At 42.5% G+C, this 18,243-nt stretch overlaps 1 protein-coding gene across 5 annotated transcripts in view; it reads left to right on the top strand.

Annotated features, from left to right (window-relative positions):
• The window catches only part of FSHR (follicle stimulating hormone receptor), a 193,656-nt gene that overhangs the window by 153,637 nt on the left and 21,776 nt on the right, over window positions 1-18,243 (top strand). For 4 of the 5 annotated variants that reach the window (NM_001009289.1, XM_027965759.2, XM_042245220.2 and 1 more), the window contains 4 exon segments: window positions 4,611-4,682; window positions 5,864-5,941; window positions 11,316-11,384; window positions 11,496-11,570. In NM_001009289.1, coding sequence (NP_001009289.1) covers window positions 4,611-4,682; window positions 5,864-5,941; window positions 11,316-11,384; window positions 11,496-11,570 — 294 coding nt within the window. 5 annotated transcript variants of the gene reach the window in all.

The raw sequence follows: 18,243 nt of genomic DNA on the forward strand, positions 1-18,243 counted from the left end.
AAAGAAAAGCAGAGAACTAATGCCATCTGATTTACATTTTTAAAATGAATGCTCTGTGCTGAATGGAAAATGGGTTTGAAAAGGACAGGATTAAATGTCTGGAAAGCAGTAGACTATGACAGAAATCTTGAACGATGATGGCGGTTTGTTCTAGAACAGTGTTGATAGAGATAGAAGAAACTGTATGGAATCAAGAAATATTTTGGAAATGGAATCTAAGAGGACTTCGAGATGGAGTGAATTCTGGGGGGTGAGGGTGAAGAAGCCAAGTTTACTGTCACTTTCTAACAATTGATAGATGGGAGTGCTATTTATGAGGAAGAACTGAGAGAGAGCAGTTCTGTGAAGGTAGTAGCGGGGGAACTAGTTTAGTTCACTATGCCAATAAGACATGCAGAACAGGATATATGAAGCAAACTTTAGGGACAGACTGGAGAGGTCAGAAGTCAACTATAAATCTAGGAGTGGTCATCATATCAACACTACTTGAAGCCATGGGAAATGAGACCTTCCCAGCAAAATGAGAGAGAAAGGGCAGAAGGCTCAGAGTACACAGAGGCAATGTGCCATGTACTTAGCTGCTCCATCATGTCCGACTCTTTGCAGCCTCATGGACTGTAGCCCACCAAGCTACTCTGTCCATGGGGGTTCTGCAGGCAAGAATACTGGAGTGGGTTGCCATGACCTTCTCCAGGGAATCTTCCCAACCCAGGGATCGAACCCAGGTCTCCCTCATTGCAGGCTGATTCTTTATCATCTGAGCCACCTAGAAAGCCCACAGATAGAGGGGGCATCAACAACAAAAAAAGCTCAAAGGGACTAACAAAGATGTGGAATAACAGAAAAGTTCAACTGGACAGAAACTAATAAAAGAGAGAGACTTGGCAGAGAGTACTGAATTCTGAAAGGCATAAAAAAAAGAGAATTTAAAGTGACCATTAGATTTATTGTTTATGGGTTAGTAGTCATGGGGCATGAGAAAAGTAGATTCAGTGGAGAGATATAGCATGAAAACAAACTGGAGCATCCTAAACAAGCTGAAAAGGAATAGAACATAGAAAATGAAGACAGCATTCACAGACAACCCTTTCCAGAAACTTTACTGTAAAAGAAGGAAGAGAAACAAAGCCGGGCTGCAACTGGAGACAAAGTTGGAGTAAAGACAGATGATAACCATCAGTGAGTCCGTGAAAAGGTGAAACTTGGTACAAGTTAGTATCTCTCTTAGTCTAGGTGATCCAAACTATGTCTGAACAAGGACTCAACAAATGAGCAGTTTCTTTTACATTCAAACTGGAGGAGAGGGGTTAAATGACTAAGAAGAAGAAAAGAAGGCATGAGGGAAGCTAACTCAGAAATGTCTTATCAGCTGACTGCCACCAGGAAATCAAGGCCTAATTATGCTAGAGTCCATCTAAGGTGTCCTTTAGAATATATTCAGAATTGTTCACCCAAGGGATGGAAGAGTTCACCACTAGAAAAGTTGCCCTATGAGACGGCAACCTCCTAGTACTTCCCAATCTGCCCCCTGCCTCAAAATAGTTGAGCAGATTCTTACAAGTGTCCCACTCAGAGATGGTAGAGGAGCCTAGGGTAGAAAATGAGAGAGACCCAGTATAGCTGAGGCCAGTGTCTGCTAAGTTAAATCTGTATGTACCTGGCTGCTATGGAAACCACTAAGTAAAAAATGGAACAAAAGAGTGTGAAGCAGGTTAGAGCAGTGTCTGATATAATGTCTACCTTGATATTCACACATTCCGTGTCCTTTCCAATCTGGAAAGATGAAATGGCTTGTGTCAAGTTCTTAACATGTCCATCCTCCTGATTCCTGGCCTCCAGACCTCCCTTTCCCTGTTTAAGATGAATTACTCCAAGTAGCTGTTGATACCTGACAAGTAAATTAACTGAATAAGGGTTTTAATAAATTCTGGTGACAGAAGCAAGAAATGTTTTAGAAACATCAACCAATTAACCTAGTATTTTATGAGCACATACTGTATTCCCAATCTGCACATAGTAGTATAGATTGTCAAAGAATATCTAGTGTGGTCTTTGCTTTGATGTCTCATTAAAAGAATATTCCATAGACCCATGGGAAGTGATCTAAAAATAGTGGAAGGCTGGATATGATTAAATAACAAATGTAGCATAGGAGTGTGTCAAACTAGCAGATATTTAGTTATGGCAATGCTTCTGTTGGTATTTCTCTGAGTAGAATCTCAGAGGTGATGGAGCCCAATCATGAAAGCTATTTGTTTGGGTTAGAAATTTCAAACTCCAAATGTTAACAGAAGCTATCTCTGGATAGTGAATCTAGAGGTGATTTTTACTGTCCTCTGTAGATGTTTCCATAAGCCTCACAATAAATATATATTATTTTTATATTCAAAGAATATATCTTTTTAAAACACCAAAGGATATAGAGCTGCTAGAATTCTCATATATTGCAAGTGGGAATATGAAATGGTACAGCCACTTTGCAAAACAGTTTGGCAGTTTCTAATACAGTTAGACATATACTCACCATCGACCTAACAATCCCACTCATAGACATTTACCCAAGGAAAGTAGAAATGGCCTCTCTTTCTCTCCCTCTGTGAGTCTGGGTCTCTCTCACTCACACACACACACATAACACACAAATGTTTAAAGCAGTACTTTTTTATAATCACAAAAGCTGGAAACAACCTAGGTGTTCTTTTACTGATGAATGAACAAATGATGAATACCCATTTAAAGGAAGACTAACCAGCAATAAAGAACAGTGAACTACCGACACATACAGTAACATGGAAGAATCTCAAATGCCTTATACTGTATGAAAGAAGTTCCATAATATATGGTTGCACTGATATGACATTTTGGAAAAGGCAAAATTATATAAATAGAAACTGATCAGTGGCTGGGAGGAATAGGAAGTAAAAGGAAAGGTAACTATTGTACAAAGGGGCAACACAGCATAATTTGAAGGGTGGTGGCACTGGGTTTTATCTTGAGTGTGCTGGCTGTTAGGTAGCTGTGTATGCTTGTGTTAACTCAGGTGTCTACACGAAACAGTTTATATTTCAGTGGGAAAATATTTTTAAGTAAATAACACAATGAAGTCTTCATAAAACCAAGGTAACAGCCATTTTCCACAAATGAAAAACAAAGGGAGGCCATCTCAAGGGCTGTCAAAATAATCAAAAGAAGAACTGATGAAGATGTGTTCTGTGTGGATCACTAAGAACCAAGCAGGAGCAAAACATCTGAGAACCATTACAGAGAATCCGTAGGCAGAATTTATGGGCTCTCTGAATACAGAAGCAAAGAGCAGGACACCAAAGTCTACTCTAGAATCATAAACCCCAGACACACATGCTCTTTCACAATGATGAGCATACTGGTGCAGGTTCTTTAGCTTGCCAGCAAAAAGACCAAATGTAGGTAAGACACACAGAGAAAATGGAAATGGGAGTGGAGAGGTACTGGGAGGATTTTGAGTATCTCACAGGAGCCTGAGAAATGCTGAAAAACAGTATGCCAGACAACTCTCATTGTCAATTGAAAATCTTCTTCACCACTGCTGTGGAAGCCAGTTCCACTCAAATTCCAACCGGCTTAATTTCAGCTGGACAACACCTACTCTGACCTTGTGTTCCTCTCATTTCTAGTCCCAGGGCAGCTTCTACACCAATGTAAGAGATGCCCAGAGGGAAGTCTCTGGGCACCCACAAGTGTACAAGTCAGAGTGGAGAGTTAACATCATGGGGATGTCGTCAACCAATAGGAAATAGTAGTCTGTGAATAAATGCTTCCCTTTCTTCCTCATTCAGAGCAACAGTTTTGATACCCATTTTGAAAATATCCTACGTCAAGTCCTTTGCATTAAAGACCAGTCACAAGTAGTGCTGGCCAACTCAACTCATATCGATTATCTTTCCCCCATCTCTGTTTCATTTCCCCTGTCCCAACTCACTGAAGTCACATTATCAAATATACTATCTATAAGGCAGTCTTTATCTCAGGCTTGGCTTCCTGGGGAACCCAGGCCAAGACGTGAAAGCCTTGGGAAGGATCCAATATAGCTCTGGAAACCTCAGCTCTAGAAATGTAGGGACTATCTCATGAGCATGATGGCATCGGCAGACTCCACTCTAACCAACTTCCAACTTCCAACTTCTTCCCAGGAGAGAGTTTGATGGGCCCACATGGGCCCTCTGAGGTCAAAGGGTATGGAATTCATGCCCTAATATCGACAGAATCACGTGGAGAGAAGAGGCAATTCTTCAGAGCATGTAGAGGCTGGAAGTAGGAGATCATTTAGGAAAATTGTCCAGTTGCAAATTACTTTTGGATTATGTTGATTTCTTTTTTAGCAAAAGTGTGCATTGTGTCCATCTTTGTGTCTGAGTGTAAGTTTCTTTTCTCTAAGGCATCAGCAGCTTCCTAAACCCTGATTAGAGCCTTAAAATAGAAAACATAAGCATGATTCACGTGTATTATGGGATTTTCTGGTAGCTTTTCTGAAAGCTCAATATGGATATTTTGTATTTGGAAAGCCTAGACGGTGGCAATTGCTAAAACAGCCAGCTTCGTTTTTCACTCACTCTTATTTCGTCTCTCTCTAGGTTAATATCCAACACAGGTATTAAGCACTTGCCAGCTGTTCACAAGATTCAGTCTCTCCAAAAGGTTTTACTGTAAGTTTGAAGGGTGGTCACCAACTCTTTACTCATAGCTATTCTACCCAACAGCCTCTGGGCCTGTAAAAAGCATTGTGTAGTCTACAGCCTCCAAATGTGTTGCTCTGGGTGAGCAGGGGTAGGAAGGTAAACAGCAAGCATCCCAGCTTTACCTAAAGACCAGCTAATCTCAACTGAGTCAGCAGGCTGAGTCAGCAGGCTCCTCAGTCAGACAGCTGTCAACAGAGCCAGCCAGCAAATCAAGAAGTCTCTCCTTCCTTCACTATTGAGCCTTTTCTCACCTCCCTCCTGTAACTCCCCTTCTCTTCCACCAGCCTCCTCTCCTCCTTCCAGAATGCCCAGGCTGCCCTAGGCATAAAGAAATCACTTGACTGAAGTGTTGATGACAATGTATTTACCTTTTCCCAAGGTATCTATTTTGAAAGAGCAACAGAAAAGGCAACATATGATAGCAAGTTTATTTTCAATAGTGAAATTGTAAGAATCTGGACAGATGCAAAAGGAAGAGGTAGGAAAGAGATGGAATGAGCTGAGGGAAGGAAGGAGATAGGGAGGGAGAGAGAGAAATAGAGAATCCCCTCTAGTTTCTCAAATTGTCCCAGACAGTTTACTCCTTTTACATTTAAATGTTAGATCAGACTCAACAGGGAAGTTTCAGAGGATGAGAGGTACAAACAGAGAAATGAGATTTTCTTCATCCTTTTAGTCAGGAAGAGGAAAACCAATGATCAAACTTTTCTGTGACTCAAAAGAGGTCAGAGGAAGAAAACTAGCTTTAAGAAGTAGATTGAAATGGAGGAAGATGAAGGCCCAACTAAGGTGAATGGAGAGGTTTGGTAGAAATGGAAGGTCAGCTTAAGTGACTGTCATATTGAGCAGGTACCAACTGTGGAGGCAAGGATAATAAATGAGTACATTATAACCTCACACAGCTGAATCAGCCTGGAAAACTTTCAGAGATGTAACAGACTGCATGTCTCAATTGCACTTTCAAGAAGAACTGATATACTAGAGATAAATTAGATGTCATCAATTTCCCAAACATTGAGCTCCTCATTCTATAACTATTCAAGCATTACCTCAGTTAAAGACTACACCATGCCAAGTAGACTCCATGTGGGGAGGTGACACGGGATGGAGCTGATATAAACATCTAACCTGTCTGTACTTTCTTCCAGAGATATTCAAGATAATATAAACATCCACACAGTTGAAAGAAATTCTTTCATGGGGCTAAGTTTTGAAAGTATGATTGTGTAAGTAAAGAAAAAAAAAAATCCAATGGAGTAACATTTGGCTTTTCATGTAATGCTTTCTTTGTCATAATGGTATGTTCCCTTTTTTGCAGGGGGCAGGGGAGGTGTAACTTTGGCATTTCTCCATTCCAATTTGTCTCTGATTCTGTGTTTTTCTCTCACTTCCCAACTTTACATTTCCAAATCACAGCATGGAGCCATGTTAATAATTTATGATTCTGTGGTGCAATTCAAGTGTTTAAAATTGCTCTTTGAATGATGGTCTCCTGTGATGCAACATCTGTTCTGAGGGACAGAATAACTCATGCATCAATAAAGCTAGTTATTGCCTGGCAAGGCTTTTGTTGCCCAAAGAAAAAGACCAAGGAGGAGTCTGAATCAGGAAGATATGGATATTCCCTCATAACCATGCCAAGCAGCTCCTGTTCAGCCCCACACTGGGCATATAAGATGACTTCACATTTGCTTAGAACAATCACGTTTTTTTAATGAGCTTGAGCTACTCTCTATGATTTTGAGGAAAGTTTGTAAATGTACTCTACAGTGTTAATGAACTATCTTCTAATCATTTGTGCCAGTGGCCTGTGTAGCAGTTTATCCACTCCCCAAGATGGCCAGGAAATAGGGCACTCAGGCTACCCAAGTGCTTAGGGGATCCTTGGCAGTTAAATGCACAGAAGGACATTTGGGAGACTGGTAATTGCAATTACATATGTAAGAAAAGTATTTTCTCTTTGCATTTCACAAATTGCTGTGTTTCTTTAAAATATATGTGTGTTTCAATATACGGTTAGGTACAAAAAGCAAGTTCTACTCTAGAAAGAATGTTGGTTCTTTTCAAAGCAGTAATATGATCCAGAGATCCATCTATATGAAAAGCAAACAAACAAAAACAACAACAAAAGAGAAAGGGAGGGAACAGAGGGAAATAGTAGGCAGAGAGAAGGATATATTGAAGAACAAAGCTAAACACAGTTTTTGACATAAATTTATTACAGTGAAAATCATTCAGTTGTGTCCAACTCTTTGCAACCCCATGGACTATACTGTCCATGGAATTCTCCAGGCCAGAATACTGTAGTGGGTAGCCTTTCCTTTCTCCAGGGGCTCTTCCCAACTCAGGGATCAAGCACAGGTTTCCCTCATTGCAGGTGGATTCTTCACCAGCTGAGCCACAAGGGGAGACCCAAAAATTTTTTACAGAGAGCCAACAGAAAAATTTGAAAAGGACTAGCGTAGAAATAGGATGTATGAAGGAAAATATAAAATCAAAGGCATGGATTCAGAGTACACAGCAGCAGAACAAAATTGTAGATAATACCTAATCCTTCCACTTAATATTGCTCATGATATTTGAAATCTGTGTGTGTGTGTGTGTGTGTGTGTGTGTGTGTGTGTGTGTGTGTTGGAATGAGTTGATGAGATGTGAGAAGCATGAGAGAACAAGAAAGCAAAATAAATAAGTGGTAGGAAATATGTGCAAAAAGTAATTGTTCTATGCATAAAGGAGGAATAATACAATTTGACATGAGAGTTGAAGGAAGAGTTAAGGGAGAGAAGGAAGGCCTTAAAAGATGAGTGGAATTTAGCCGCAGTATTGGCAAAGGAGGAGCAGAGGAAACAGAATCTCCAAAGCCAAGAAGGTTAAAACAAAAAGGTAAAAGGGAACTTCTGGAAAATGGTGAGTATCTGAGTACCACTGGCCTACTGTATTACAGCAAACGGATTCTTGGCTTGCATAATGGAGGGAGGAGCTTAGTGATCAACGGAATCAGAACTACCTGGATGCTTGTGCTGTTTTAAATGTTGCTCTAAACATACACATCGTTTTTAAATATTGTGATTCAAATATATGTATTCAAACTGAGTTCATGTGGCAAGTTTATTAATACAGTTCTTTATATTTTTTATTTTTGGCTGCACCGAGGCCTGTGGGATATCAGTTCCCCAATCAGGGCCTGAATCTGGGCCGTGGGCAATGAAAGCATCAAGTCCTAACCACCAGACCACCAGGGAACTGAGTATTTTTTATAGAAAACATATTAAGTGGGAACCTGAAATTAATATAATGTCAAATGTCAATTATCTCACGTTTTAAAAACTGGTGTGTACTAATAACATTCTCACAGTTTTTCGTACTGATATGCATCCGTTTTGTCCAGAACATCAGACAGAAAGCAAGCTCTCCTGACCTACCTAGTCTTAACTCTTCCCAAGTGGAGGAAACAAACTTAAGGAAATAAGAATTTGGGACACCATCTCAGAAACCCAAGACTACAAAAAATAGAAAATAGAGATCATAGCTGCTCTTCACTGACTCTTGTCCATGGATACTGTGTGGATCCCCAGAACTGAGAACCTACTTTCCTAATGAGGACAGTTTTCATAAGAATCAACACTTCTCAGACATGTCTCCAAAGGACAAATTCACACTTATGAGAAAAGTTTTTTTTTTTTTCTTTTTTTTCCCCTCAAACTTGGATGGCCCTTAATCCATATATAACAGCATCAGAAGGTCCACACTTTCCACAGTTTAAGTCTTCAGTTGTTCTTTGTCTGGGCCCTACTTCTGGCCATATGGGCACTTTCTGCCTCTAGGGACACCCAAGGCTACTTGGGGGAAAAAAAAACCTGGCAAAGTAGCTCTGATGATGGCAAAAGCTCTCTTCGCATCTTTCAAAATCCTAAACCCCTTTTCTACATATATATAAATAAATATATATTTTTAAATAGTCCAACAATGAAAGATTATCAGACACTTGGCTAGTGGCTCAGGGGGAAATGAGGAGTAAAAGCCCACCACAAGCAGGCCCTGGAGCCCTTCCCCACCTCTCCACTGACCATGCAGCTAGGAAGTCTGAACAGGGAAGTACCTAGCTATGGCCTTACTCCACATATGTTTCCTCCCTTCCTCAACTGGCTTCCATCTTCCTGCCCCTCAGTGAGCTTTCATGGGCCAGGTTCTCCCACACCTTCATTCTTTAGAAAGAGGACAGACTCTGCTTCTGGGGCTTCCTGAGCCTTCAATGACTGAACATACTGGGGAAAGAACAAAAAAAAAAAAAAAAGACTAAGGAAAACCATGATTCAGTTATTCCTTAGCTGATGTTCTGCGCTGTTTGTCATCACCATCATCATGAGGCTGGTTTTTAAACCAGCACTACCTCTCTTAAGAGACTAGGCACATATTTGACAATTACCAGCTTCTCTGATAATAGTTCGAGAGTTCTACTGCCTAACATCACCCCCTGGGCAGGAATTCTGGACATAATTTGTTTATTGTGAGATAATCCATTATTAACATCAAAAAATGCTACCTCCTTTGTTGATTAAGAAAATCTGTAAAGAAAAAGGGCTACTTTAAATACAATAATTATCTTAAATTAGTCTGCATTCTACATAGCCACATCTATTTCTATTTATGAAAAAAGTATTAATTATCTAGCCTATAGAAAAAAGACAATTGGCAGTCACATGGATTTGCTCACCACTTTTGCTGGATTAAGGGTCAGCCAATTACAGCCCAAGGGCCTAATCTAATCCCTGATCTAGAACTTGTTTCTATAAATCAAGATTTTGATGATAAGGAACATGAATGCAGAACCTAAATGAAGCAAAATATTACTCCAAACAAGAGAAAAAAATCCATTATTTTCAATAGTAGACCTATATGACAACAAAATTGTACTCAGTTATTACTATTATACTTTGGTAACTTAGGTCAATAAAAATCTCATGGAAATTGTTTTTTAATTACCTATATAAAGTACCTGATGACTTTCCTGGTGGCTCAGATGGTAAAAAAATCCACCTGCAATGCGGGAAAGGACAATGTGGGTTCAATCCCAGGGTTGGAAGATCCCTGGAGGAGCGTACAGCAACCCACTCCAGTGTTCTTGCCTAGAGAATCCCAGGGACAGAGAAGCCTGGTGGATTGCAGCCCATGGGGTCACAGAGTTGGACACAACTGAGTGACTACCACAAAGTACCTTTGTAATATTCTCATTTTGCCTCTTGGCCCACAAAACCTAAAATATATTACTGGGCCCCTCATAGAAAAAGCTTGTTGACTCCTTTGTCTGGTCCAAAGCCCCTAGGATCCAGCTCCCACCGGTTAGGGACAGCTGCCTCAGCACCATCACCCCCAGCCAACTGGCTGACAAACCAGTCAGGAAGGCTGGATGTGCTGGGCACACTTGGGAAGGTGTGGGGTAGGCAGGATCGGGAGTGCACAACTACTTCCTGGCCATCAGAGTCCACCAGTTTGTTGCTAATGTTCTGAAAGGCCTGCATTGCTCCTGCGTGGATTTTCAGCTAACTAGCTTTCAAGGGGAAGAAAAACACACACAGTGTCCTCCTTTGAGTTTAAGCTTGTTGGGCTCCCCACTGCAGCAACAGAAACTGTCAACATCCTGGACACATGGGAATGTCCCTGGGTCAGCTTTGGGAACAGTGCTATTTGCAAACCCACCGAGCCGGACAAGGAAGAGGACCTGATGGCAAATCAAGAACAAGTGATCACAGGCTCTCTGGGCTAAGCTCTCCCACACTTGGGCTTCTGTTTTTGTTTCCAGACCATCCAGGAGCACAGCAGTGCAGATCTGTCAGCCCAAGGTGCCCTGGGGCTCCCCTGTCCAGGCAAACCTGCTCACTGACCTTCTTTGCACAATTTGGATAACGATTCCCCATCCCGTCCCACCTCCCCCAGAGCCTCCTCCCTCGCCTGCTCACACCATCTCACCCTGCCACAGCCCACAACCTCTATAATTGATTTCTCTTCCTTTCTGGCTTAACCCAGAGCCACCTCCAGAAACCTCCAATAGCCAGGTCCTTTATGGGTCATGGGAGATGTTCAGGTTGTCTGACAGTTTAATTAGATCACTTTTTTGATGACAGCCAGGCCCGCTGCTGTGAATGAGCATGAGTAAGAGGCTTAAGGCAATAGAGAAAGGGGATACAATATGTTCTTTCTCTGTCTTACAGACACTTGTTCAATAACTGTATGATTTCTGTCCTTCAGGATGGGAAAGATCTTTGTCTGCCCCTCCCATGGCATCATTTCTACACACAAATGATATGTGCAAAGACCTTATGGAATCCAGGCTGCTATGCCTAAGTGTGCCTTCTCAAAATCAAATTTCATTGATTTCTCTGAATAAGTAATACACGCACATAATGCAAACTTCCAGCATTACAAAAGGTTATACAGTGATAAATCAGTCTCCCTTCCACCCTGCTCCCTGAGTCTTAGGGTGGTATTTTATTTATGCCACTAACCTGTGCTGTCTGACCTTGCCCCAGTGCTTCCAATTATGAAACTCATGTACCATTTGCATCTGACATTATTGGTTTTTTAATGGGTCTTTTATTTCAGATGGCTGAGTAAGAATGGGATTCAAGAAATACACAACTGTGCATTCAATGGAACCCAACTCGATGAGCTGTAAGTAGCCCCGACTATTCTTCCAGGCCATTTAGAGGGAAATGGCTCCTTTAACAGTGATGTTTATGTGGCTTTGTGTTTCCCTCCTTCTTTTCTCAACTCCATCCCCAGGAATCTAAGTGATAACAGTAATTTGGAAGAACTGCCTAATGATGTTTTCCAGGGAGCCTCTGGACCGGTCATTCTGTGAGTAGCCTCCCTCGCTTCCAAGTAAAAGAGATCAGCATCTGTAAGGCAGCAGTCAACTTTGTCTAAGAGATCAAAGAAAGTCTGTAACTTTCTCCCATTCAGGGACACTTACAGGACAGGGCTGGCAATTAAGATCAAATTTTATCTGTGTCATCTTCAAAGGTGTACAGGACAATTTAGGGCTGATCTCCACTCTAAATATCAATACAATAACAATAATAACAACAACAACTATTTAATGAGCACTTACCAAGTCCCAGAGAGTGTTTCAAAAATGTAATAGGCATTTTCTAATTTAATCCTTATAATAACCTCTGTGGTAGGAGCTATTTGGTCCCATTTTAGAGAAGGGAAAACTGGCTTCCCTGGAGAGGTCAGTTCACCCAAGCCACAGAAATTTTAGAGCGCAGATGTAACACCAAACTGGTCTGACTCCTAGAACACTCTTAACCACTCTGCTATACATCTCTTCCCTGAAAGGGAAAGCACAGTTCGTCATCTTGACCCTCAGGGTTCAGGAGTTTTGTTCAAACCAGTGAGAAATACACACATTTGTGTTTGGATCCTCTTTGCCTCAATTCCTGAGCTCTTTAGATGCCTCCAGTGCCTCATGCCACTGTATCAGCACCTCTCCTTCTATTGTTGCTTGCTCTGAGTGACTTCACTTTCACTTTTCACTTTCATGCATTGGAGAAGGAAATGGCAACCCACTCCAGTGTTCTTGCCTGGAGAATCCCAGGGATAGGGGAGCCTGGTGGGCTGCCATCTATGGGGTCGCACAGAGTCAGACACGACTGAAGCGAGGCAGCAGCAGCAGCACCTTCATTTCTACCACCAGGAGTGACTTTCCTCTGGTTTTATTTGCCCCTGCTCTTCTCTTCCACATGGGTCACTCCAACCCCCAGCTCTTCATTGACAATCTCTGCTAACAGGAAATTCCTCCTCCTGAAACTCTCACAGCCTTCATGGCTGAAGGGCCCAGATCTGCAAGACCTTCTTTAAAATGTATTTCCTCAGGCTCTAAGCAAGACCCACTACATCTATGGACAAATGTACTACAGGAAGAAGAAAGGTATCCAGAAGGAAAGAGTCAAATACAAGAAGCAATAGTAAGCAAAGAAACAGATAAACATGTGAACAGATGTAAAGTTTTGCAGAATGACTGTTACATAGCTATCCTGAGGTCAGTTCAGGCACTTGCGAGCCACTAGCTTGTACCTCTTACTTGGCAGTCAGTACATAGGTTATTTACTTACCCACCTACCATCTATCAACATCACTTTCATTTTCACCAAAAAGCTTTCCAGTTCACCCTTGAGCAACACAGGTTTGAACTGCATGAGTCCACTTACATATGGATACTTTTCAATAAATATGTACTGTCTGCAGTTGGTTGAGTCCTTGATGCAGAACTATGGATAAGAAAGGCAGGACCATGGGACTTGAGCATCTATGGATTGTGGTGTCTGCATTGGATCCTGGAACCAATTCCCCACAGACACCAGGGGGCAGCTGCATTCTCCTTCAGGTTGGAACCCGTGCATCTCTAGAATGAGATCCTGTGTGGCAGAGCAGAAATTCTATTAATGATTATTAATGATGATAAAGGATCTGCTGTAACTTTTATATGGGACTCTGTCTCTTTGAATAAGTTCAAAGCCCATTCCAGAATGCCTGGTTTCAGAGAGGCAACATGTATGAAAGAAGGGATGGTTGCATAATTAAAGCAGAGATGCCAGAGAAGACTACCTAGGTTTAAAACCAGTTCTCTCACCTCTCTAAACCTCAGTTTCCTCACCTAAAACAATGACAGGAACAATATTATCCATGTCCTAATACTGTTTGAAGCTTAATAATAATAATATATATGTAAGTGTATGTGTATATACATATATTGAGTGAATATACATATATTCACTCATTGAACAGATAGATTTTTAAGCTTCAGCCCTATGCTATGCACCGTATATAGTGCAAGGAACAAAAGTTCTTCCTCACAGAAAGCTTATATTCTTATAAAGGAGAGTCAGATAACAGAACTAAATAAGCAACTTAATATATTGAACTATCATTATGTATGCTATCAAGTGTCAAGTAGGACCTGGGTGTAACAAATGGGGAGTGCCAGGCATACAGTCCCTGTACTTCAATACACAAAGTCCTTAGAACTTGTAGGGCTTCCCTGGTGGATGCAGGAGACGTGGGTTCGATCCCTAGATCAGGAAGATCTCCAGAGGAGGCAATGGCAACCCATTCCAGTATTCTTGCCTGGAGAATCACATGAACAGAGGAGCCTGGGGGGCTACAGTCCACGGGATCACAAAGAGTCGGACATGACTGAGTGACTAACACACTTAGAACTTGTAATGCTTAGTCAGTGTTTCTTATTCTTAGAGTACCTGGGAGACAAACAGAGAAAGTGTATTTGATGTCTTTGACCCGGAGATCAACAGTGTGTTAATTTCACTTAGTGAACAGTCCTAAAGGTTTTGAATGTGCCTAAACCAGCACCCCTATCTTTCATGGCAGAACATGTCTGTGATGGGGTAGGTTTCCACATGTGACCTGCACCAGGTACACTATGACATCGCAGCACCTGAACTACTGTCTGCTACTGAAGCTGGACAGGCTCTCATCTAGCTCATCACCCAGCTGAGGACACCAGAGCCAGAAATGGGAAATAACCTGCTAACCATCACACTGTTGTTGCTGCTAAGTCGCTTCAGTCGTGTCCGACTCTGCGACCCCAGAGACAGCAGTCCCTGGGATTCTCCAGGCAAGAACACTGGAGTGGGTTGCCATTTCCTTCTCCAATGCATGAAAGTGAAAAGTGAAAGTGAAGTTGTGTCTGACTCTTCGCGACCCCATGGACTGCAGCCTACCAGGCTCCTCCATCCATGGGATTTTCCAGGCAAGAGCACTGGAGTGGGGTGCCATTGCCTTCTCCGTCACACTGCTGCCCTAAGTGGCAGAGCCTGGACCAGAAACTAGGTCTCCTGCCTCATATCCTATGCATTGCCACCATACCATGTCACCTAAAGTACCTCAGTAGATCCAACTGAACATCTCAAAGGGACTCTCAATTTACTGTGAACTAAAATAGGGGGAAAAATAACTATAAGCACCAGAGCCCACCCCCAGCCCAAGAACACTAGTAAAAGGTACACACACACAGCATAGAAGAACATCCCTTGATGTTGATAAGTAGGTCCCAGGCTGAGGCACTACACAGTATATCTGACCAGGGTCTCCAGTGGAAAACACCAACTCATACCCCCAACCAGCCCTGCCACAAGTGCCAGCAAGAAGAGGGATGACATCATCACCAACAGTTTTGCAGAGTCCTCAAGTTACAGGCCCATTTTCCACACTTTCACTACAGCAACAGTGAGTAAAATTTACAGAAAATCGAAAGGAATTTTGAAGCATTTGCCATGACTGAAAAAGGTAGAGGGGCTTCCCGTGTGGCACTAGTCATAAAGAACCCACCTGCCAATGCAGGAGACATAAGAGACACAAATTTGATCCCTGGGTCAGGAAGATCCCCTGGAGAAGGACATGGCAACCCACTCCAGTATTCTTGACTGGAGACTCCCATGGACAGAGGAGCCTGGTGGACTACAGAACATGAGGGGTCACACAGAGTTGGACACGACTGAAATGACTTAGCAAGCATGCCAAAAGGTAGAAAGGGGTAATACATTTCTACATCTTTTCATTTCAATGCATGAGGATATATGTGTAAGATCCTGGCCTACATCCCAGTCTCTAACTGCTGATCACCTCCTCCTTCTCCCCTTAGGGGCAAGAAGGTTGGTCAGCTTAACATCAAGCCTCCTTTTCTGGGGCTTTCAGGTTAGTCTGCAGATGTCTTCCCAGCCTCTCTGGCTGCTAACCTGGGGCTTTAGGACTTACTCTAACCTCTATTTCCAGCCTTATGTGCCAATCCCAGGTAAACCCTGGCCTGAAGGCTGTTTGTTTAGTGTGTGTGCAGAGTACAAGCCCATGCTGGTGCTGTGGGTTCATGGGTAGGAGAAGTGTGTGTAGACTGCTCAGCCCACCATAGGCGCAGCTCAGGCTAGGGCTGTGACTGTGGCTTGGGTCAGATTCCTCTCACTGAACATCAGACTGTGATGTGAGTATTTGCATGGAGAAGGCTTCCTGGAGAATGCTCTTGGAGCCTGTGGGGAGTACCTGATGGAAGCAGAATCAGGCTAAGAGGGAAGTTGAACTACCATGCATTTGCAACAGAAGCTTCGGCTGATTCTAGGGGGAGCTCTGGAGTTAGAACGGCCCTTCAGAGTTGACTGAATTAACGCAAGGGGCTGATCCTCTTCATCAACAGTCACTGAGTGCAGGCAGGCCCGGAGGAGACGTCAAGTCTTGGGTAAGTCAGGTGAGGGCAAATCCCAGAGCAGAACTCAGCAACAGGCCACCTCAGCGGTAAGTGGTCCTCAAATGCCCTTAAGCCACAGTTCTAAATTTGACTATGCATCAGAATCACCCAGCATGCTTGTAAAACTCTAGATGGCTAATCCCCACTCCCAGTGGGTTTAACAGGTCAGGGGGTGGCCTGAGAACCTGCATCTCTAATAACTTTGCAGGTGAAGCTGATGTTGCTGGTCCAGAAAGCACACTGAGAATCACAGCCCCTGAACTGAGGCTGGGAGTTGGGAAGCTTGGCCTGGTCTCCATATCTGCTCCAAGAGCCAACAGTGGTGTATCTTCCTCCCAGGAGGCTCAGTGCTTTGCCCCAGTACATATATGCAAGGGATTATAAGGGAGTTAAGGCGAGGGCACCCAAACCAATCATAACTCCTTTCCTGAAGGCAAAAATTTTAGCTGAGTGAAAAGCAGGGAGCCCCTGAACACCTGAGGGTGCAATTACGAGATGTTCCATTGCAAAGAGAAATAGATGCAGAGAAAGTGAGGGGCACACAGACAATCTCCATTGAGTTTCCAAGAGCAGTCTAGCATCCTGATTTCCCCCTCATGAGTCTTGACCTTGAACATCAGCAGCCATCTGAGTTTTCACCTTATACTCTGAACTCACTCAAGTTTTCTTTTATTTTTTTAAAGCAATCTAAGCGCTTGCTGTTTCCTTGGGAAACCGTTTCCTGTGGGGAAAATTTAATGCATTGCCTTTGCAGGCTGGAGCCAGTACAATCATATTCTGATGGTTTATCAAATTGATTTGGCTATAGCTCAGATTCATTTGATAGTTCAGATTCAAACACTGAGTTATTTGTATAAGAATGATTCTCTTCCATTACCAGTATACCCACAGTCCTATAGATAGTAAATTGCCTTTTTATTCCACCTGGGATCATGAAAGAGAGGTCTTCTAGCCATCTGTCAGTGTAGTATACACCAGAAATGTGCTCTCGCTTATGGAAATGATTGACCTGTAATAACATCTTTGCTGGGAAAAATAGAAATTGTTCAAATCAAATTTGTGGCACTGGCTATAATGCACTTTATTAAACAGGGCACTGAACACAATTTAACGCCTGCCTCTCCTGACTCAGCATCTTATTACTGACTGCTGTTTCCCTTTCTGCTTTGTAGCTCAAAATCAAGGATGCTAACAATGTTGAAACAGTTCAGGATTGCTAAGTCCTGTCAGCCATTGTCTTATGATGTCTCCTGTTGGGACCACTTTTCAGGATTTCAATTTTCAAAACCAGTCACTTCCAGAATGGAGCATGGGTTGAAATGTTAACCAAAGTGGGACCTTATAAAGAAAGGCTGCCATCATGAGACCAGCCTGAAAGACAAGGATTAAAAACACCTGCCCATTACTACCCCTTCTCCTGTCCAGCCCACCAGCCCTAAGAACAGTCAGTAATAAAGCAGACATCCTCACTCATTCACTGAACATAGCAGGGCTTACGTGTCACATATTTGGAAGGTGTTGACTGAGCATCTATTCAATGTGTGTCCAGTACTCTGCTAGATGTGAGGGATGTCCGCTGCTCTTCAGTCGCCAAGTCGTTTCCTATTCTTCATGACCCCACAGACTGCAGCACACCAGGCTTCTCTGTCCATCACCAACTTCCTCGTCCAACACCAACTTGCTCAAACCCATGTCCATTGAGTCAGTGATGCCATCCAACCATCTCATCCTCTGTCATCCCCTTCTCCTCCTGCCTTCAATCTTTCCCAGCATCAGGGTCTTTTCCAATGAGTCAGTTCTTCGCATCAGCATCAATTCTTCCAAAGAGTATTCAGGGTTGATTTTCTTTAAGATTGACTGGTTTGATTTCCTTGCTTTCCAAGGGACTCTAAAGAGTCTTCTCCAGCACCACAATCAGAAAGCATCAGTTCTTCAGCACTCTACCTTCTTTACTATCTAGCTCTCATATCCATACATGACAACTGGAAAGACCATAGCCTTGTCTATATAGTCCTTTGTCAGCAAAGTTATGTCTTTTCTTTTTAACACACTGTCTAGGTTTGTCATAACTTTCCTGACAAGAAGCAATTGTCTTCCAATTTCATGGCTGCAGTCACTATTCACAGTAATTTTAGAGCCCAAAAGAGGAAATCTACTTTTTACCCTTCCACCTTTACTCTTCTACTTGCTATGAAGTGATGGGACTGGATGCCATGATCTTTACTTTTTTAATACTGAGTTTAAAGCTGGCTTTTTCACTCTCTTCCTTCACTC

The sequence above is a fragment of the Ovis aries genome, chromosome 3 (assembly GCF_016772045.2).
Source record: "Ovis aries strain OAR_USU_Benz2616 breed Rambouillet chromosome 3, ARS-UI_Ramb_v3.0, whole genome shotgun sequence".
NCBI lineage: Eukaryota > Metazoa > Chordata > Mammalia > Artiodactyla > Bovidae > Ovis > Ovis aries.